Raw genomic sequence first — 21,526 nt, forward strand, 5'->3', positions numbered from 1 at the left:
TTAAGAAATAACAGTAATAAGCTAAACTGTACATTTATGTGTGTCTAGGGTTTTTTTTGTAGAGACTTTGGAGTGGTGGTTCTTCCGTTTCTGATAATTGAAATGTACAATGGAACATGTTCAAGAACATGACGAGGGCCTTGGGCAAACCCAGATGTACTGGGTGGAGAGACCGGTATATAACCAAGAGTTCTTACAAGGACAGCTGCACAAGAAGGAAAAGATGTCTCAGTCTCTTGGCCAGAAGATAGCACGTTCTTGTCGGTATGAGTTTTATATCTGCTAGTGCCTTACAAATTCTTACTTAGTTAATCTGCATACCTGGTGTCTGTCTGTCTCTCTCTCTCACACACACCCACCCCAATGGTCTGCAAGAACTTGATAGCAAGGGGGTGGGCTCTATAATCTTTTTAATTTCCCTCTATGATCTCACTTCTTTTCCTTTTTGTATTTTCAGTTGTTCTTCCAAGAAAGCCAAGTCTCATCTCTACAGTTTTTTACCAGTTTTAAAATGGCTGCCCCGTTATCCAGTGAAGGAATATTTGTTAGGAGACATAGTCTCAGGTATAAGCACTGGGGTTATGCAGCTTCCTCAAGGTGAGTAGAACTGTCTGTAATTTTATTATCGTTCTTAGACCATCATGTGTGTCTTGTTGTGGCAGTGATCTCCTGGATGATTGTGTGGTAGTGTTTCACAACATGCTGAAAAGCAGTTGAAAAGGCTGACATTTAAAGTGCTGCTGTACATCTTGTTAGACAGTGGTAACAAGTGAAATCCTCCTCTCTGAGCACCCAATCCAAAGAACTTGACCCCAATTCACAGTTTCCAAGGCCAGAAGGGACCACTGTGATCATCTAGTCAGATCTCCTGTGTAACACAGGCCCGAGACCTTCCTCGGGATAATTTCTAGAGCAGATCTTCTTAGAACAACAACCAGACTTGATTTTAAAATTGCCAGTGATGGGAATCCACCACAAAGGCTTGGTAAATTGTTTCAACAGTTAATTACCCTCACTGTTAAAAGTTTACACTGCATTTACGGTCTGAATTTGTCTACCTTAAGCTTCAAGCCATTGGATCATGTTACACTTTTCTCTGTAGACTGAAGAGCCCATTATCAAATATGTGCAAAGTGTGTCAGCATGTGAGTAGTCTTGTTGAAGTCAGTGAAACTACTCACCTGCCTTAAAGGTAGGCATGTGCTTAAATACCATGTTGATAAAAGACCTTAATTATTACTCCCTCCTCACCTATTCATCCCAAGAGTAGTGGCAAGTCTCCTCTTCTCCACTACACTTGTATAGGTCACTGGCAGCTAGAGCATCTCTGGAATGCCAGAGGAGTGCAAGATGGGCTTGACTCCTCTGCTTGGAGCAACTTTTCAGCAAGATCAGGTGCCAGAGATTGGTCCTTATCTTTTCCTTCATGACATAGTTGTGACTCCTTTTCTTCTCCCGTGCTCAGCCAGTGCAGAGTAGTCAGTGGTGATTCCTGTGTTTCATGGAGACTAAGGGAGAGAAGCTTGATGATAGGAGTGAAAATCCATTGAAATGCACTGAAATAACTTGGAAGTCTTACTCCACTTCCCTGCAAGTGGAGTAAAGTCTTCAGGGCAGGAACCATGTTTTGTCCACTCTAGTAGAAGGTGTGTTTTGGAGGGGGTCCGTATTTGCTGTTACACTAGCACCGGTACTTCAGCACCAGTGGGAACACTCATGTAGCCTAGACTCAGCTGGCCACCAGCGTTTTGCCACCAGGTCTTTCAGACCTGCTTAGAAGTAAAAATACTAACCTACTGTCTATGCTAGTATGCAGGTCATTGCTGCCACCAATGGGATTGCTGCAGTGGGAGGCTTCCCAAGGAAGTCTAGTGTAGGCATAGCTTTTCGGGTGTGTGAGATTGTGTAGAGCCCAGCCCCATGGGACCCTGATTCTGGTTGGTACTTTGGGTGCTTCTGCAAGACTACCAGTACCACTGTTGTTAGCAAGTAAAAGCGACTTCCCTTATCTTTGGTTTGAGATCACGCTGCCAGATCACTCTTCCCTCTTTGAATAGAGACAAATCTAGGAACAAGGAAAAAGGGTTAACTCTGTCTGAAGCTTTTACAGGTGTCATCGCTGCTACGTAATAGAAGGTTCAAACCCTAGGTTGTCAGAGAGGCTTTTATTCCTTTTCTGGGTATGCACTCTGTTGGTTTTGTGCATTTCTCAGTTTAGCTTAAGGATTTTTACATTGGGTGCAGCCTTTTTATTTTTAGCATATCAAATAAAATCTGTAGCTTTACTTACATTTAATGATAAACATTCAAAATACTTCAAATGAGACACTAGCTGCACAAAGCATTCAGATATTCTAGCCAAAGGTATTATATGTCTGTTATGTGTTGGAAACACAAACTGCAGCAGCCTTATCTGCCTCATGGTTTATAGGTGAGCAACAGTGAACTTTGCTCTTCATTTTGTGGCTTCCTTTTTTTTTTTTAAATATGATTCTTTTGGCATTTACAAGTGCTCCTAGGAACACTCCTGATCTTTTCCTTTACCAACAGAATAGAAGCTTCTGTTCTTTTACTTCATTTACTAGTGGCAGTGATAAGGTCAAGAGATTACAGCTTGGTCCTTCCCTTGTATTCTACATTTGAGCCAAATTTGTGTTGACTTGCACTAGTGTGCAACACCAATGATTCCAGTGTGGTGGTTTGAGTGTAAATCAGTAAAGACTGGCACACACATTTCGCAAAGGAAGGAAAGCAAATATGGGATGCTTCAGCGGGTAAGTCCTAGTCTTTTGTCTTTTATTATTCTGCGAAGCTTCTTGAGGGAGTGATGATTGAAGGTATGGTCCATTAAAAAATACATGCACCCCCCAAAGCCTGTCATTGCAGGCTTCTTGTTTCCTCAATAGGATCACTCTGCGTTGCGGAATCAGGCCCTAAATTTAAATGTGCAGTTGAAGAATGTTCTTTCCTCATGTCTCTTTGGATATGTGAAATGAAATGTTTGCTACATGTATTTAATAGTTCTTATATCATTAAGGGGATGATGTGGTTTTTATCTTGAAACAGACCCTTTCTGTTTTTTCCTAACATGGCTCCCTTTCTCCCTGATTGTGTTTTCTAGGATTAGCCTACGCTTTGCTGGCAGCTGTTCCCCCGGTATTTGGCCTATATTCTTCATTTTATCCTGTTTTTCTATATACCTTCTTTGGGACCTCTAGACACATATCAATAGGTATCTTTCTTTATGTACAATTGAAGTGTTTTCTTTTCAAATAATACTTTGTAAAAATAAATAAATAGGACAAACTTTCTGATTATTTTTCTTCATTAAACTTGAAATTCTTAGGTACTTTCCATAGTCTCAAAGGCCAGCAGGCTGTGTTTGCTGTCATCTTATCTAATATATTTAAGAAGGAATAGAAGCAACAGTAGCTAGTGGAGTAGACATGAGCATGAAAACCAGGAAGTCCAGCTTTGCTGCCAACTAGCTATGTGGTCTTGGACAAATTTATTTAATTTCTCTGCATCTGTAAAATAATTATATTTACCTGCCACAGGAGTGTTTATTCAATGTATAAACCACTGTATTGGTCCTGAGTATAAGGGCAAATTTCACTACTAAAAATGCAACTTTGTAGATTGAAAACTCTGAAATAGTTTGGAGATAAATGTTTAATTCCACAAAAGTGTAAAAACATGAGATAATCCATTGTATAAGGAACCCTAGTTAACAAGCAAGTAAGTTTGTCCTAACTGACGTGCAGAATTTGCACCTATTTTTCCTCTGTCTTTTATTTGAGGCACGTTTGCGGTGATCAGTCTGATGATTGGTGGAGTGGCTGTCAGAGAAGCTCCTGATGAAATGTTTAATATTATGGAATCTAATTCCACCAATAGCACTGATCTCCTTGAAAACTATAAAGCCAGAGATGCCATGAGGGTAAAGGTAGCTGTGGCCGTCACCTTGCTTTCAGGGATCATACAGGTAATATGCTTGTAGCTTGCTGTAGGGCAAGTTCAGGCAATTCTCTCAAACTTGCAGTGATAGGGGGTCCCAGGTTATGGAGCCTGCCCAGACCCTACAGTAAAATGCTAGTGCTCATGCCCCAACACAGTTCTGGGGGATATGAGCTGCATCATGCTAACTATGTACCTAAGATTAAGGGAGAACTTGGAAACAGGGAATTTCTCCAGACATCTCAGCTTTGGCTGAGGCACATCAGAGAGATCCTCTTCCTCCTTCACCACTACCACCTCCGGTCTGACAGGAAACCTCTTTTCACTATTCCTTTAAAGCCTTCCATAAACCATAGGATACTAGGTCTATATATGTGTGACCTATACCCCGACTCCATCCTAGCACTGATGGTACTGAACCCCCTCAGACTGGCCTGGGTCAGTGAGAAGGTTGCTCACTGAAACTTTATTCCTGCAGAAAGGGGGAAGTAGAATTGGTTCTGAAGGAAAGCCTAGATTTGCTTGGACTGTCTCTGGTTTGCTTGAAGTCAGGGTTGGCAGGAATCTGGTCTGCTCTGTTCTTTACAGCGCTGACTTTTATGTTACAATTGAGTGCACTGGTAAGTTGCATAATTTGACCCTATTGTTCTTCAATAGTTGTCTTTAGGTCTCCTTCGGTTTGGTTTTGTAGCCATCTATCTAACGGAGCCACTGGTACGAGGGTTCACTACTGCCGCGGCAGTTCATGTCTTTACCTCCCAGTTAAAGTATCTGCTTGGAATCAAGACGAAGCGCTACAGTGGAGCCCTTTCAGTTGTATATGTAAGTAAGTAACTATCTTAAAAGCATATGACCCCCAGATTCCTTTCTGCAGTACTCCTTCCCAGGCAGTCATTTCCCATTTTCTACTACCCATGTACTACACATGAACAATATAGCCTGAGCTGCTTTTCCAATCTCCACATGTCTCTGACACCGCACTCCAGTTTCGAAAATATTCAAAAGCTCTGATTTAATTATTGTAACTTTAAATGTATGCTAAGCCATTGTGTATGGATCTACACAGCTGAGCTTTGAAAAATCAGATGATATGTGCACTGCGTTATAAATTGTAAGTCTAAATGAGCATGTCCCTTATCAGCTGTGTTTCTGTATGCACGTTGCACATCATGTTGCCCCTTTGTCTGTTCTCATAAACAGGCAGATAGTTGAAATATATTAGAATCTCTCTCTCCCACTAGTTTTGGAAAACCAGTTTTTGCTGTAATTCAGTATCTGCCTTTAAGACCAGAGCAAGGAAGTCTGAGCAGAGGAATATTGGAAGCCTCTGATCTCTTAGGAGACCCAATCCTTTGGACTGGTTAATGGCACACCAGTAGAAAAGTTGCAGCACTTAAAAATTACAATGGTATAATGAGCTATAGAAAACCTAAGATAGATTTAATTATCCATTTGTGTAAACGTAACCAGCCTTCCAGAAACTGGGGATACGACACTGATAACTTTTCAGCTTTGATGCTTAGGTGACCTATCAAAAAGCCAGTGGTGAATTAGCACTTGAAGCAGTTAGGAGGAAAAAGGATAATATTTTCCAAGCATGCTGTTTAACCGTCATAGTGTATCCCCTTTTATAATTACATAGCTGTCTGCAGCAAGGCTTTGGATTTGTGTTCCTAGTGGGTTTCTTTTTGTAACTGCTTCTATTAACGCTACAGGGCAATGTTTCTTTTTAAGACGTTTTTAACTTAAAGAACTTTTAGGTTTTTTGGTCAGTTTAACAGCCGATATGGAAGATTACTGTCACCCAGCCAAAAATAATCCATTGCCACGATACCCTCGCTGATTGTGTCCAGCAGCTTTAAAACTGTTTATGCAGCTTTAAACAGATTTGACTTGCTAAAGACTGCTTGAGACTATTGAAGTATGGTTTAACTCGGTGTTTAGACTTATTTTTTCCCTCTGAAAAAGACTTTTGTTCAAATTTTGTGCCCGATTCTTGACAAACTCTAGTATTGCATCTTTTGGCCATAAAAAGATGTACATTAATGCCACAAAAGCAGCTTAATATGTCCTGTGTTTTTGGGCCAGTAGTTGCTCTAATAACGTATTCTCCTTACTCAGATATTTACTGTTAGGAGTAAAAAGTCTAGGTGGAGGAAATCGTATGTATTTTCTCTACAATTTGTGAGGTGCTTTCATACTCTGGAGAGAAGCAAAAACCCAGATAGCAACACACATCTTGGCTTCCCGGGGCAGCTTACTGGACAGAGACTATTAAGCAACTGAATACAAATATCTTTGGACAAATAAAATCATCATGGAATAACTATCAGAATTTTATTATGTTGCAGAGTTTAATTGCTGTACTTTCAAATATCACAAAAACCAACATTGCAACCTTAGTTGTTGGATTAACATGCATTGTTTTGCTGCTGAGTGGGAAAGAAATTAATGACCGGTTTAAGAAGAAACTGCCAGTTCCTATTCCTATGGAGATCATTGTGGTAAGTCAGTTGTGAATAGTTTTACATTTTGTGCATGTACACAGAATATTTCACCTGTGACGCATACATGGAAAAGTCCTGTAAAATTTAATAGTGACGTATATCCCTGCTATACATTCTATAGGATGGTTCTCAAAAGCCTATAGAAAATATTTCATTTTTTATTAAATCCTATAGGTATTGAGAATGGGACTGTCAAGTGATTAAAAAAATTAATCTCTATTAATTGTGCTGATAATAATAGAATACCATTTATATTAATATTTTGGATGTTCTCCACATTTTCAAATATATTGATTTCAATCACAACACAGAATACAAAGTGTACAGTGCTCACTTTATATGTATTTTTATTATAAATATTTGCACTGTAAAAATAAAAATAGTATTTTTCAATTCTCTTAATACAAGTACTGTAGTGCAATCTCTTTATCATGAAAGTTGAACTTACAAATGTAGAATTATGTACAAAAAACTGCATTGAAAAACAAAACAAAATGTAAAATATTAGAATCTACAAGTCCACTCAGTCCTACTTCTTGTTTAGCCAATCGCTCAGATGAGCAAGTTTGTTTACATTTGCAGGAGATAATGCTGCCCACTTCTTGTTTACAATGTCACCTGAAAGTGAGAACAGGTATTCGCATGGCACTGTTGTAGATGGCGTTGCAAGATATTTACATGCCAGATGCACTAAAGATTCATATGTCCCTTCATACTTCCACCACCATTTCAGAGGACATGCATCCATGCCAATGATGGGTTCTGCTCGATAACTGTCCAAAACCATGCAGACCAACACATGTTCATTTTTATCATCGGAGTCAGATGCCACTGGCAGAAGGTTAATTTTTCTTTTTTTGGTGGTTCGGGTTCTGTAATTTCCTCATCAGAGTGTTGCTCTTTTAAGACTTCTGAAAGCATGCTCCACACCCCGTCCTTCTCAGATTTTGGAAGGCACTTCAGATTCTTAAACCTCTGGTCGAGTGCTGTAGTTATCTTTAGAAATCTCACCTTGGTACCGTCGTTGCATTTTGTCAGATCTGCCATGGAAGCATTCTTAAAACGAACAACATACTGTGTCATCATCTGAGACTGCTATAACATGAAATATACGGTAGAATGTGGGTAAAACCCAGCGCAGGAGACATACAATTCTTCCCCCAAGGAGTTCTGTCACAAATTGAATTAACACATGGAACCATGTCCTCTGGAATGGTGGTTGAAGCATGAAGGGGCATATGAATGTTTAGCATATCTGACATGTAAATACCTTGCAATGCCGGCTACAAAAATCACAAGCGAACGTCTGTTCTCACTTTCCGATGATATTGTAAATAAAAAGCGGGCAGCATTATCTCCTGCAAATGTAAACAGACTTGTTTTTGTCTGAGCAATTGGCTGAACAAGAATTAGGACTGAGTGGACTTGTAGGCTCTAAAGCAGAGGTGGCCAAATTACGGTCCTGAGGGCTGTCCGGCCTGGCCCCTGAGCTACCAGTCAGGGAGGCTAGCCCTCAGCCCTGTCCCTCCTTCCCCTGCAGCCTCAGCGCACCGCACCAACCGCGCTCTGGCCCGCTGCTCCTAGTGGACGGCGTGACTGTGAGCTCCTGCTGCTCTGAGCGGCATGGTAAGGGGGCGGGGAGCAGGGGGGTTGGATAAGGGGCAGGGAGTCCTGGGGGGCAGTCAGGGAGTGGGGCGGTTGGACTGGGGGGGGGTCCCGGGGGAGCTGTCAGGGGGTGGAGGTGTAGATAGGGGTCGGGGCACTCAGGGGACAGGGAGCAAGGGACAGTTGGATAGAGGACGGGGTCCCGGGGGGGGGGGCGGTTAGGGGAGGGGGTGGTTGGATGGGGCGGAGTTTCTGGGGGGGTCAGGGGATGGGGAACAGGGGGCAGTTGGATAGACATGGGAGTCCTGGGGGGGGGGCTGTCAGGGGGCAGGGGTGTGGATAGGGGTTGGGGCAGTCAGGGGACAGGGGTGGGTGGGTAGGGGGTGGGATCCCGGGGGGCAATTGGGGCGGGAGTCCCGGGAGGTGGTGGTCAGGGGACAAGGAGCAGAGGGGGTTGGATGGGTCGGGGGTTCTGAAGGGGGCAGTCAGGGGGTAGGAAGTGGGAGTGGGCCAGGCTGTTTGGGGAGGCACAGCGTTCCCTACCCGGCCCTCCATACAGTTTTGGAACCCCGATGTGGCCCTCGGGCCAAAAAGTTTGCCCACCCCTGCTCTAATGTTTTATATTGTTTTGTTTTTGAGTGCAGTTATGTAACCAGAAAAAAATCTACATTTGTAAGTTGTGCTTTCATGATAAAGAGATTGCATCATGGTACTTGTATGAGGTAAATTGAATAATACTATTTCTTTTGTTTATCACTTTTACAGTGCAAATATTTGTAATAAAAATAATATAAAATGAGCATTGTACACTTTGTATTCTCTGTTGTAATTGAAATCAATATATTTGAAAGTGTAGGAAAAACATCCAAAATATTTAATAAATTTCTATTGTTTAAACCTGCGATTAATCACGATTAATTTTTTTGAGTTAATCGCATGAGTTAACTGCAATTAATCGACAGCCCTAATTGAGAGTAATTTCTATAGTACCTTATTGAGTTAATACCTCTAGGACTCTTGCATAAAAGTATCTCTTGGGATTCCGAAGGCAGCAATGTATAAACAATATAGAACAAACCCTTCCTAGAGTTAGTAGGAGTTGAACGTTAGACTGTCATCAGAAGGGTAATTTTGACCATGTAGATTTGCAATGAAGTCTTGGATTTGACCTTGACAAGGGGAGGTAACCAATGCTGAATAGACGTTACCAGTCATCGTCCAGCAGAGGAGTTACAAGTCAATGACTCACTCACAGAAGACACACTGGGGTATTGCTTCACTTTGTGACTCAGCAATGCCCACCAGACATGCCTGGACTTGTTCTCCAAGCACATGGACTAAGGGTATAAAACAGAACACAGTGGCCACATGCTTGGCCTTTTCTCCTCCCCCCACCTACGCTGCAAACAACAAGAATGCTCAGAAGACTGAAGACTCCAACAGAGTAGACTGGCCCAGGTTTCCAGGGTGAAACCTGTGTACCATGACCTGCAATATTCAGTGGGGTGAGAGAAACTGCTTAATCTAAGGGCTAGTCTACACTGGCAATGTTAAAGCGCTGCTGTAGCCGTGCTTTAACATGGCTTGTGTAGTCGCGGCAGAGCTCTCTCCCAGCGCTCTAAAAAAACCGCCTCCTCAAGGAGCATAGCTACCAGCGTTGGTGCAATGTCTACACTGGCGCTTTACAGCGCTGAAACTTGCTGCACTCGGGGGTGTTTTTCACATCCCTGAGCGAGAAAGTTGCAGCGCTGTAAAGTGCCAGTGTAGACAAGCCCTCTATGATACCCAGTCTCATAGGGTTGAGAGTTTAGACTGCGTGCTTATGTTTTATTTTATTTTTGGTAACCACTCTAACTTTTTGCCCAATACTTATAATCACTTAAAGTCTATCTTTTGTAATCCGTAAACTTGGCTTTTATCCTGTTTATCTTTACCAGTGAGTTTGCCTGAAGTGTTTGGTAAATCTGCTCAGGTTTTCAAAGGCTGGTGATATATCCACTTTCCATTGATGAAGTGGTGAACCAATTAATAACTGCTCATCTTGAGCAGTGCAAGACGGTGTATTCCTGAGGTACAAGGCTGGGAGCTGTAGGGATTTGGCTGGTGCCTTTCTCTATGTGATTGATGAGTGGCTCTGGGAGCATTCATGCAATCTAGCTGGGCGTGGGGCTCCACATGCGGTTGTGCTGAGTGATAACAGTGCTTGGAGGGGTTTGCTGCTTGACACGAGCAAAGCATTGTGAGAGATAGCCCAGGCTGGAGAGTTAAGGGGGCACAGCGGTCCCACAGTCCCAGACTGCACCCCGGGGATCCCGTCACACCCTCACTGTCTTGATTTACAAAAAAACACTATGTTGTTCTACATTAATAGTTCAAAACACCATTTCCATCTGGACCAAAGCACTGAAATCAATCCATTTTATGGAAGAGGACCCATCAGGCCTTGCCCTTTTTGACTAATAATCCCATATGGGACTGGTTCCAGCCACTTTCTTTCGTTAGGTTGTTTCACATCTCAGGGACAGTCTTGTGTTTAACGTTGGGGCCCTTATTTGTAAAATGGGGGTAATACTGCTTGGCTACCTTTTTAGAAAGTGCTTTGAGTTGTATGATAAGTGCTAGTATTAGTATGTATCTTGTTAGCGTACACTTGGATATTTTTTTCTTTAGCATGTTAGGGTTCATGAGCAACGTCCAGGGTTTGGGTAAGCAGTGGCAGTCTGACTGAGAGATGTGAGACTGTGTTTCCAGAAGCTAATTGACTAATAATTTCCATCACATCCACTTAATGTCCATTCTTAGCATTGGTTCTAACCAAGGTTTTCCCCTCAAATTGCGCGCTCTCTTTCTCTTTTCAGCACTTTTTTCAAATGGGTGCAAGCGCCCTAAATAATCCGTACTCTTCTAAACAAGTTTACATGTGTGCTTTTAGGTAATAGTAGCTACTGGAGTTTCAGCTGGAATGAATCTGTCCAACACATATGAAGTGGATATTGTTGGGGATATCCCTAAAGGGTAAGGACAGTGAATGGAGTATATCCTTATTCAAGCTATACTCTTTTTTTTCCAATGTGGCGGGTATATTGTTATAGTAACTCTTTATCATTTCATCTTGTAGATTACTTGCTCCAAAAGTACCTGATATAAATCTCCTCTCAGCAGTGTTTGTAGACGCATTAGCAATAGCAATTGTTGGCTTTTCCATGGCTGTATCAATGGCCAAAATCTTTGCACTTAAACATGGCTACACTATTGATGGAAATCAGGTAACCTAGCTTTGGATTTTTTTTTTATATGTTGGCCTATGAAAATGTAAACCCCAAGAACCTGATCTAATGCCAGCGTCAGTCAGTGGTAGTCGTTACACTTAATTCAGCGGACATTAGATCAAGCCTTTAATGATCTATCACCCAGTTATCTGAAAAATCACCTCTCATGTTCTGTTCTATTCTGCATAGGTTCTTATATTGTGCTTGTCACTGTAGCGTCTGAAGCACTTTCCAGTAGTGCATTACCAATGTGGCTAACATCTGTCCTTTGTTCTGTAATCCCTTCTGAGCCATATGTCTCATTGACGGGGATAAGATCATCCCTCTCACTCCAGCCTCTGTATGCTTGGTAATTGGGTCAAAGTGGCATAAAGGGACCCTAAAAGCCCCAGTCCCTAGTACAGGCCCTCTAGAAGACAACAGTGTAAGGTCATCCTCTGAGGTCCCACTCACATGCTGTGGGAATGAGAGGGATGTATCGGGGACAGGGCCACAGCACTGCATAATTTCTGGGCAGTGCTGAGCCCCAGGCAGTAGCCCAGGGAGGTTGCTGTAACTTAAGCCCCCAGGGCTGTCTAAATTACACTGGGGTCTCTCCAGCCATAGAAAATCCCAGGATTAGGAGAGCACAGGGTGGCTTTAAGCTGCTTTAAGCCTTGTCTACACTACAGAGTTTTGTCTACAAAAGTTATGTTGACACTCAAAAAGTGCTATAATAAAAATTGGTATTGCATGTTCACACTCACTCCCTCTGTCAGCAGAGCATGTCCACACTTGGGGTCCTAGCATCAACAGTATGAGCAGTGCAGTGTGGATACCTATCCCACAGTCTAGCTCAACACCTTCTGCCGCTAGATCTTGTGGGAAGGCAGAGCGGATCATGGCACATCTTGGGACCAGGCTCAGTGTCCTGTGATGCATTGCTTTCTGTCCCAGCATTCCATGGGCTTCTGCCTTTCTTTCATGGCATTTTTCAACAGCCCTTTGCTGTGCACACCAGCATCTTTGTAAGAAGGGATAGATCTCTCTCTGTCATGAACACATCATGGATGGCAGTGCAGTTAATCACAACGTTCCTAACTGAAGAAGACTCCCAGTTGCCTGACATGCTGTGTGATCTGGATAGGAGCAACTTTTTAGATTGCTTTTGGCATTCACAGAACAGTTGCAGAGGGTAGACTGTCACTTTGGGGCTCAGGAAACAAGCACTGAATGGTGGGATCGTATCGTCATGCAAGTGGAAGATGATGAGCAGTGGCTACAGAATTTTCGGATGCCGAAAGCCATCTTCTTGAAACTGTGTGCGGAGCTCGCTCCAGCACTGCAGCACAAGGACAACAGAATGAGAGCTGCCCTATCGGTAGAGAACCATGTGGCAATTGCTGTGTGGAAGATGGCAACTCCAGGCTACTACCAGTCGGTCACGAATCAATTTGGAGTCAGGAAATTTACCGTTGGGCCTGCAATAATGCAAGCATGCAGGGCAATTAATTGCATCCTGCTACGAAGGACCATGACTCTGGGAAATGTGCATGAAATAGTGAACGTTTTGGCAGAAATGGGCGTCTCTAACTGTGGAGGGGTGATAGATGTCACACACATTCCAATTTGGCCCCAAACCACCTTGTGACAGAGTACATCAATAGGAAGGGGTGCTTCTCCATGGTGTTGGAGGCGTTTGTGGATCAGCATGGGCATTTCACTGACATCAATGTGGGGTGGTCTGGGAAGGTGCATGACACGCATCTTCAGGAACACCAGCCTGTATAGAAAGCTACAAATGGGGACTTTCTTTCCAGACCAGTGGAGGATGTTGAAATGCCCATAGTGATCCTGGAAGACCCGATGTACCCCTTACAGCTGTGGCTCATGAAACCTTACACAGGAAACCTGGATAGCAGTAAGGAGCAGTTCAACAACTTGCTGAGTAGGTGCCGGATGACAGTGGAATGTGCCTTTGGCAGATTAGAGGGCTGCTGGCGATGCCTTTATGGCAGGTTAGACCTCAATGCGGGTAATAATACCCATGGTCATAGCTGCATGTTGTACGTTGCATAATGTTTGTGAAGCTAAGGGTGAAAGGTTTGCTCAGGGGTGGAGTGTTGAGTCAGACCGCTTGGCTGCTGATTTTGAGCAGCCAGATACCAGAGCTATCAGAGGAGTCTAGTCGGGGGCCAATTCAAATCAGGAAGTCTTTGAGGCAAAACTTTGAAAATGAGAACCAGTAATGTATATCTCTGTGATTGGTGCTGCTATGTTACGTTAAATGTAGTTTTCCTAGGAAGCAATGGTGACATTTGAGGCCTTACATTCCAGTAAGCAAATGATGAAACTGCCTGTATATGTATTGGTAGTGCCTGCTATCTCAATTTGTAGGAAACAAATTAAAGATGATGCTGGAAAGTTTCCTACAATGTGGGAAGGAACAAAGCGGCTCTGCCAAGGAATCTTCAGCAGAGGATTACCGAGTACCTCCAGGAAACTTTCCTGGAATTCTAGCTAGAGGATTCCCATGAGATCTCAGCATGCATCAACGCCCTGTTCCACTGTAATGAATAGCTACACAGGGAAATGTCCAGCACACAAAAACACAACCAGCCTCCCACATTTCTATACCCTGAACCCACCCTCACATGACACAAACCGCAGCCACTTTTCCTCTCCTCCTTCTTGCTCGCTGGAGAGCAACTGCTGAGGCTGGCTAGACACCACTGGAGTGGAGGACAGTTCCTGGCTTCCTGCCCCACCGGTCGATCCTGCCAGGAGCTCCACATCATTGTCTAACTCCACCTCTTCATCAATGACTTTGTCCTCCAGGTTTGATCCTCTTTCCAGTGCCTCCAGGCCCGCTGAAGTATCCAAGGGGCTCTTGGCGATGGAGTTGGCGTCACCACCAAGAATAGCATCCAGCTCCTTATAGAACTGACAGGTCTTAGGTGCAGCACCGGAGCGAGGGTTTACCTCCCTCACCTTATGGTACGCCTGCCTCAGCTCCTTTATCTTCGCTCTGCACTGCAGCATGTCCTAACCATAGCCCTTTTTGCACAGTCCTTGAGAAATCTGCCGAGAGGTATCAAAATTCCTATGGCTCAAGCACAGCTGGGACTGCACAGCCTCCTCTCCCCATATACTGAGCAGCTCCGCAGTGGTCCAAGCAGGAGAGCGTTTGCTGCGATAACCTGCCGCCGTCACCTGGGAAGATGCGATGAGACCTCTCCACGCGCAGCCAGCAGGAAATGGAATTTCAGAAATTCCTGGGCCTTCGAAGTGGGAGGGGCGGATGGTGGTTTACCTGGCTGCAGAGAAGTGGAGTTCAAACTGCTGACCAGAGCAGTCGTGATTGGCATTGTGGGAACCTCCTAGAGGCCAGTTAAAGCAATAAAATCAAGCGTGGTGTCTTCACTGTTATTTTGTGGACAAAAATTTTGCGCAAAAAGCCTTATGTCTCTCGTTGAGGTGGTTTTACTTTGTCACCAAAATAGGGCATTTTTTGCTTTCAAAAGTCGCATTGCAGTGTGTACGCATCCACTGTTTTGTCAACAAAAGGCAGCTTTTTGTTGAACAAACTTTGTAGTGGAGACAAGGCTTTAGGATCATCTCCCCCTGAGCTGCAAGTTCAGTGCTGAGCCCCTTAGAGATGCAGCACAGAATCTCACCCGGGTTATCCTCTGTCTGCTCTCCCTTGCTGTCAGTTCCTTACGGTAAAATCTTTGGAACTGGCAGGAGAGTGCTGTTAGTAGAGGTGTCCTGCGTCTCACTGTGACGGTTCCCCAGGTGAAATTCTGGCCCCATTTGAGTCGGTGGGAGTTTTGCCACTGACTTCAGTGGGGCTAGGATTCCACCGCTCCAGAGCACAATACCAGGCTTCTGTATTTGGTCAGGTCTTTGCCCTTCACCATGGTAGGCCTTGTCCTGCACCTATTGAAGTCAATGCGAGTTTCACTACTGACTTTGGGAGCATGATTAAGCCCATCAGTTTGTGGTTTTATGGTTTTCTTCTTTCACCCAGAGAGACCGTGGCCCAAATTCTGGGCTGGTGTTATTGGGCACAGTTCCTTTGTCTTCTGTGGAGCTACATCCGTTTACACCAGCGGAAGATCTAGCCCCATAAATCTTATTCACGTTTTGTATGTCATGTTAACAGCTCCCTGGTGAAGCAGTGTGCCTTATATATACATTTGCTTTTATTTTTCAAATATTATTTATACACACACACACACAATAAATAATTCCTTCACCCACCACAGAAATGCAGCCATCTCTGTGATAACACATGACAACTGTTTTTTTTAACTACACACAACAGGGCAAACTAACTAGGGGTAGAGGAAGATGTTGCATATAATTTGAATACTAGAATCATAAAGTTAACCCCAAGTTAAGCCTGAAAATGGACAATTTTATATAATTCTGTGTTTTACATTTCAGAATTCAACCCATGAATCATTGCTGTGGAAAGATGGGGAAACAGTCCCTCCACACCACCAAATACTAGGTTTAATGTATGATTCAATATGAGCCAACTAGTGTGTGCGCTGCTAGCACAGGAGATAATGCCCTGTTGGAAATTATGTAAATTAGAAGCAGCTGTTAAAGTAATATGTAGAAGTAGCCTACATCTGTATTTGTAGAATTGTTCTGCATGATTCTTTTGATTTCTCATCTGAAACAGGAACTTATTGCCTTGGGAATATGTAATTCTGCAGGATCCTTCTTCCAAACCTTCTCGATCACTTGCTCAATGTCTCGGAGTCTTGTTCAGGAGAGCACTGGAGGGAAAACTCAGGTGTGTCTATCCAAATGTTTAGGCCAGGAAATATTTACTTTCTGGAACTGCAGATTTTGGAGCCTGTTGCTTGATAAGATTTCCAGGTCTTCTGGCCTCTGGTTGGTCCAGAGACAGTGAACAACATTTCTCATGGTATTGTAGTCTAGCCAAGGCCAAAGTAGAAGCACAGAGGATGTATCAATATGAAACTAATGGAGCTGGAATGACGGATCAGAAAATCACTGAACCTCCAGTATTTCAGAAAGCGCAATGCAGGCCAACCAGTAACGTTTGCATTCTGTCTTGTTGCCTTCAGCAGTTTTTATTCTTCAGAAATGTGATTTCTTGTACCTTTTTGTTCAGATTGCAGGTACGCTGTCCTCAATCATGGTTCTGTTAGTCATTGTGGCTATTGGTTACCTCTTTGAACCACTACCTCAGGTATGGGAACTTTGCCTTTGGATATTGTGTGTATGGGCAAAAGTCAACTAGCTTTGCTTAACTATCACAAAATCTGTATCTAAATGAATTAACAGCTTAGGGCCCAATCCTAAAAAGTGCTGAATGCCCTTAACACCCACTGAGGTCAACGGGACTGAGGAGGGCACTCAACGCCTTCCAGGATTGGGCCCTGGGTTGGTGGGCTTTTGGAGTTTTTTTAAGTTAACTTAGAAAGCAGAGTATAGCGAAGGAGTCAGAGCACTCCTCTTGTGTTTAATACTAGCCATGTTAGAAGTTTTGTTCCTTCTGAGAAATGAAAATAAGATCACCCTAAATATGTACACTGTGTACGGAACTAAGAATTCTTGAATGGGATATTAAGGGAGAAAGAGGTTATTGAAATCGATCAGCGGGGAGGGAAGTGATGATTAGCACACAAATTTATACTGTATTTGCTTCTTTTATTCTCTTGGATAATTGTATCTATGTTTCTGTTGTAATGTATGCAAGATAATATGCAATCCCTAAAGCTTTAATAGGCACAGTATCTTAATGTGTAGCCTGAAAAGTTGTGGTTTAAAGGGAATGTGCATTTAACAGGCTTGCAGGTTAGTTCCCATCAATAGTATAAAGTGCATAAACATGGCCATTTTAATGATGCTTTGGAAAGCTATTTCTGAGTGACATAGTTTTCAAGGGTAAAATAAAAATGTCATAATTTGTTCCTAGACTGTGCTAGCTGCGATCGTAATGGTGAATCTGAAAGGAATGTTTAAACAGTTTGGAGATATAACACATTTCTGGAGAACCAGTAAGATCGAATTGGTAAGTGAAAATGCTATCATAGTGTAAATTAATTCCTTTTTTTCCTACTTTTTTTAAATCAACAGTTCAACATTCCCCAAGAATCTACAAAAGAGCGGAAGCTTTCCAGGCAATTATAAGTGTATTGTTGTATCAGATGAAGAAGTTACAGTACAAAGGTCCAGCTACGCTAGGAAAATGACCTGTTGCTGACAATAGTTGTGAACAGCAGATTCCTGCTCAGCTAGTGTTGAAAGTAGTTTGGTTGCAGGTGGAAGCAGGACTGTTTTTCAGTTATGTTATAGAAAACATGCTAGAGGTCGGCTGAACGTGCAAAAGCCTTTGGATCCTACAGGTGTCCCTAAGTAACATGAAAAACAAATCCCCTTGTGCTCTCCTCCTTTACTGCCAAGGAATGGTTAGCCTGACAGTGGGCCCAGGCCAAGAGTGACATAGACATAGAATATCAGGGTTGGAAGGGAACTCAGGAGGTCATCTGGTCCAACCCCCTGCTCAAAGCAGGACCAATCCCCAATTTTTGCCCCAGATCCCAAATGGCCCCCTCAAGGATTGAGCTCACAACCCTGGGTTTAGCAGGCCAATGCTCAAACCATTGAGCTATCCCTCCCCCTGAAGAGGCATCACTTACTCTTTGTGATTCCATGGTAGCAGGTTAAGTTGTTACCTGGTTCACTGTTGGGGCTTGCAGCAACAGCTGCTGGGGTAGTGCCCCACTTGTCTATCGAGGGAGTTGAAAATGTGCGCAAGACCTTTTGAACCATAGAAATGCCCACAGACACTGGTTACCTGCTGGGCAGGAGCTGGGGCTGCAAGACTGGGTAGCAACCACTATTGTATATACGGAGTAACCCTGGGGTTGAGACTCCTGAAGTCACCTGGACAAGGCCTTCACCCATGGAACCACCATCTGACCTTCACTGCCACATGAGACCTGAGAAACTGCTGAGCCCTGGTCCTGCTGGCTCAAACATGCCACTGGGCCTCTGTATGTAGAGACGCAGGCCCTACCATCCTCCAAATAGCAGGAACTCCCTTTTTTCCATAACAAGCTGCAAGCCTGCTGTGCCTTGTTTAATCTCCCCAGTCCCTCTGCACTTTCCTGATTCCCTCCCACTCAGATAGCACCATAATTCATCACCTCTTGAGGGCTTCACTGAGATGCCTGTACTGAGTTCTTGTGCCCATTCTGCTACCTGAGTGTGTTTAGGGTTGCCAACCCTCCAGAATTGTCCTAGAGTCTCCTGGAATAAAAGATTCATCTTTAATTAAAGATAATGTCATGTGATGAAACTTCTAGTAATTCATCCAGCCAAATTTGGTAACCCTAGGTGTGTTGGATGATACCAAACATCAGCACTACTGGTATTTTGCTGTGTAATCAATGTATGGTGAATCTTCTGCTCAATATAATGATAATATACAATCAGGCTACTTGTAATTCCCCTTGCACTGTTTGTCTTTACAGGACCAGCTTCATAGGAGGTTGAATCTCTAACACATAGTAAAACATGTTCTACAGTTAATGCTCTTTTTACAACTCACATGTCAAATTATAAAACACTCCAACGTATCTGTCTCAGAGGGTATTGCCTTGCAGTATATCAAGGAGAAATGTTACAATGTGACCTCCCCTTGAACTGTGGTAGTGTATATATGTGGGCCTGAGCCATGTTAACAAAAAAAAAAAACTGGATGCATTTTAATATGTAGCTTTTGTTTGATGTTTAGGCCATCTGGATTGTAGCTTTTGTGGCCTCTGTTCTCCTGGGACTAGACTACGGCTTGCTTACTGCTGTGGCGTTTGCAATGATAACCATTATTTACAGAACACAAAGGTCAGACTTTTTTCTCCTCTTTCTCAGAATCAGAGCTTTGTGGTGGGTTTTTGTTCCCTTTTTAAAAGGGAATGAAATAAACAGAAGTCCCATTTCATGAGTACAGTAGAATCTGCTTAATTGGGTTATCCAGGGGGTGTCCCAGTGTCCCAATTCAGGGCCCAGTTCTGTTGCTTCAACCACAGAATGTACATAAAAGACAGCAGGTAAAGTCTATAAATTCTGTTCTAAATGAAACTCCAGGAATATGCAGATTCTCTTTAATTTTTAATCTGTATTTGATCATTTTTTATTAAAGCCCTAGAGCTCAGAATTTCAAACTTGTTTAATGCCTGTCAAGTGCATTACTGTTAAGTGGAATTTATGCTAAGACTGGCCCAATTAAGCAGAAGTCACTGTCATGTGTTAGCATTTGATGGGAGATGTCCCAGTGGGGGCAATGTTGGGGCAATTCTAATCCAATGTTAGGTCAATTCTGAACCCACATAATATACAGTTAATTCTCTGGGAGCTGAGTGTTCAGCATCTTACAGAATCAGGCTCTTCCCTCTGAGAAGCAGGATGCTTCTTTGAAACTGTGGCCCACGTTCTCTGCTGGTGTGAGCTGGCATAGCTCCATTGTAGTCAATGAAGCTGTGTCAACTTACACCAGAAGAGAATTTGGCCCTGTAGCTTTTGCTGGGCAGTTGCAGCAGTTGTTGGTCATCAAACAGGCCGGATATTTTCCAAATTCCCTTTTTATTAAAACAGACTTTGATTCATGGCTTAATCACCACATGGCACCGCTACTATGTTCTTGCTGTAAACTTCCTCAAAGCGTGTTTTGATTAGTCCGTACAGACACCGTGCTAACGTACAGTAGCCATATCTGGTGTAGGTTCAAAGCTGTTTTTTAATGTGCATTCTTCTCAAGTCTGTGAACTGTAATATTGAGACCTTATGCATCCATTTCTCTCCAGTCCACAGTACAGAATCCTGGGTCAAATTCCCAACACAGACATTTACTGTGACGTGGAAGAGTATGAAGAGGTAGGAATGTGTTTTCCTGTATTAAGTTGTTGTTATAGAGCATAGTCAGATTCCTGGAATGGCTGAACATTCTTAATTCTGTAATTGTATGCATAGTGGTGAGAGCCTCCTGCGGTGAAACTAGCCGCTCTTACATTCTTCTATGCTAAGGTTACACTGTGGGGAAGCAAACTTACTTTGCTTTAATCATTTTGTTTCAGATTTTAGTGTTTTTATAATAAATATGCATGTTCCCATGTGGATGGTGGGTTTGTATTGCAGGGTATTGCATGACAAGTTCTGGTGCAAAGACCACCTATAATTGATTGCTTAGTTTAAGATGCTAGGGTTTATAAAAGTACCATTACTAATACCAGAACTGTGTATGAACCCATTCAGGGTGAGCTCCACGAGTCGCTTTAGCTATATTAATGAAAACCTACAGAACCAAAGACCTAATTTAGTCTATTTTTAGTAGAGCTGGGCAAGTGGGTCACAATGGAGAACTTTATTCTATGAACTCCACCTCTCTCTTTTCCAGTTGTCCATGACCAGTCTTCTTTTCACAAACATATTTATTATTTGATGAATAATTTCTGTGAGCATAACGTCACTCTCTGGCTTACTCTCAAGGCTGTTTTGTATCTGCTGTTCATGCTGTATGAAGTCACCGAAGTTGCATGGTATTCCTTCTGCTCTTGGGGAATGCCTCCCAAACTCACAAGGAGCTTTCAAGGTGGTTGCACAAACGCTCCTGGAGCTAGTCCTGGTGCATTATTTATGTATTTGCACAAGTGCTAGCATCACTTTTTTTGTTTCCTTTTCATAAACATGTTTAGGAACACCATTTTGTTGGCAAGAAGGGGATATAAATTCACTGTTTTGTATTCAAACACTGGCCAGGAATTTTTGCAATCTTTGCCCTGTTCTCATCAGGGGAGCTGCTTTTGAAAGGTCCATATGCCCAGATCACTAAGTGGCTGTCTTTCTTACAAATCTGCATTGAACAGAATGATGCTGGAATCCTAAAGCATTGTTCCCACCAGAAGTTGTTCTGCTTTGAACAGAGTGACAAGAAGATGTCTGTGGGTATGCTGACACCCACACAGACTAGAGCAGTTCCGTATCACTGCTGTACTAAATGTCTTGGGTATTCCTTCCCCCAGGGTCTCTAACTCTGTTGTAAGCGTGTGCTTGGGCAGCGTATGGCATGCCAGACCTCTGCTTTGGGCCAGAGCATTTCAGTTTAAAGTGTCGGAGAGTCTTCTATTAGTGGGTCTGCATATTCCCATTATGGGTAACTTGTCACCT

General features: G+C 43.0%; 1 protein-coding gene across 4 annotated transcripts in view; it reads left to right on the plus strand.

Moving 5' to 3' along the window:
- The window catches only part of SLC26A5 (solute carrier family 26 member 5), a 46,369-nt gene that overhangs the window by 13,192 nt on the left and 11,651 nt on the right, over positions 1-21,526 (plus strand). For 3 of the 4 annotated variants that reach the window (XM_073328528.1, XM_073328531.1, XM_073328529.1), the window contains exons 3-15: positions 49-264; positions 458-597; positions 3,122-3,232; positions 3,801-3,985; positions 4,615-4,779; positions 6,309-6,461; positions 11,002-11,084; positions 11,188-11,335; positions 16,011-16,124; positions 16,470-16,547; positions 17,277-17,372; positions 19,101-19,207; positions 20,167-20,236. In XM_073328528.1, coding sequence (XP_073184629.1) covers positions 110-264; positions 458-597; positions 3,122-3,232; positions 3,801-3,985; positions 4,615-4,779; positions 6,309-6,461; positions 11,002-11,084; positions 11,188-11,335; positions 16,011-16,124; positions 16,470-16,547; positions 17,277-17,372; positions 19,101-19,207; positions 20,167-20,236 — 1,605 coding nt within the window. In that variant the 5' untranslated portion in view covers positions 49-109. The remainder of the gene's footprint in view (positions 1-48; positions 265-457; positions 598-3,121; positions 3,233-3,800; positions 3,986-4,614; positions 4,780-6,308; positions 6,462-11,001; positions 11,085-11,187; positions 11,336-16,010; positions 16,125-16,469; positions 16,548-17,276; positions 17,373-19,100; positions 19,208-20,166; positions 20,237-21,526) is intronic. The other variant, XM_073328530.1, reaches the window with a different exon arrangement.

The sequence above is a fragment of the Lepidochelys kempii genome, chromosome 1, assembly GCF_965140265.1.
Source record: "Lepidochelys kempii isolate rLepKem1 chromosome 1, rLepKem1.hap2, whole genome shotgun sequence".
NCBI lineage: Eukaryota > Metazoa > Chordata > Testudines > Cheloniidae > Lepidochelys > Lepidochelys kempii.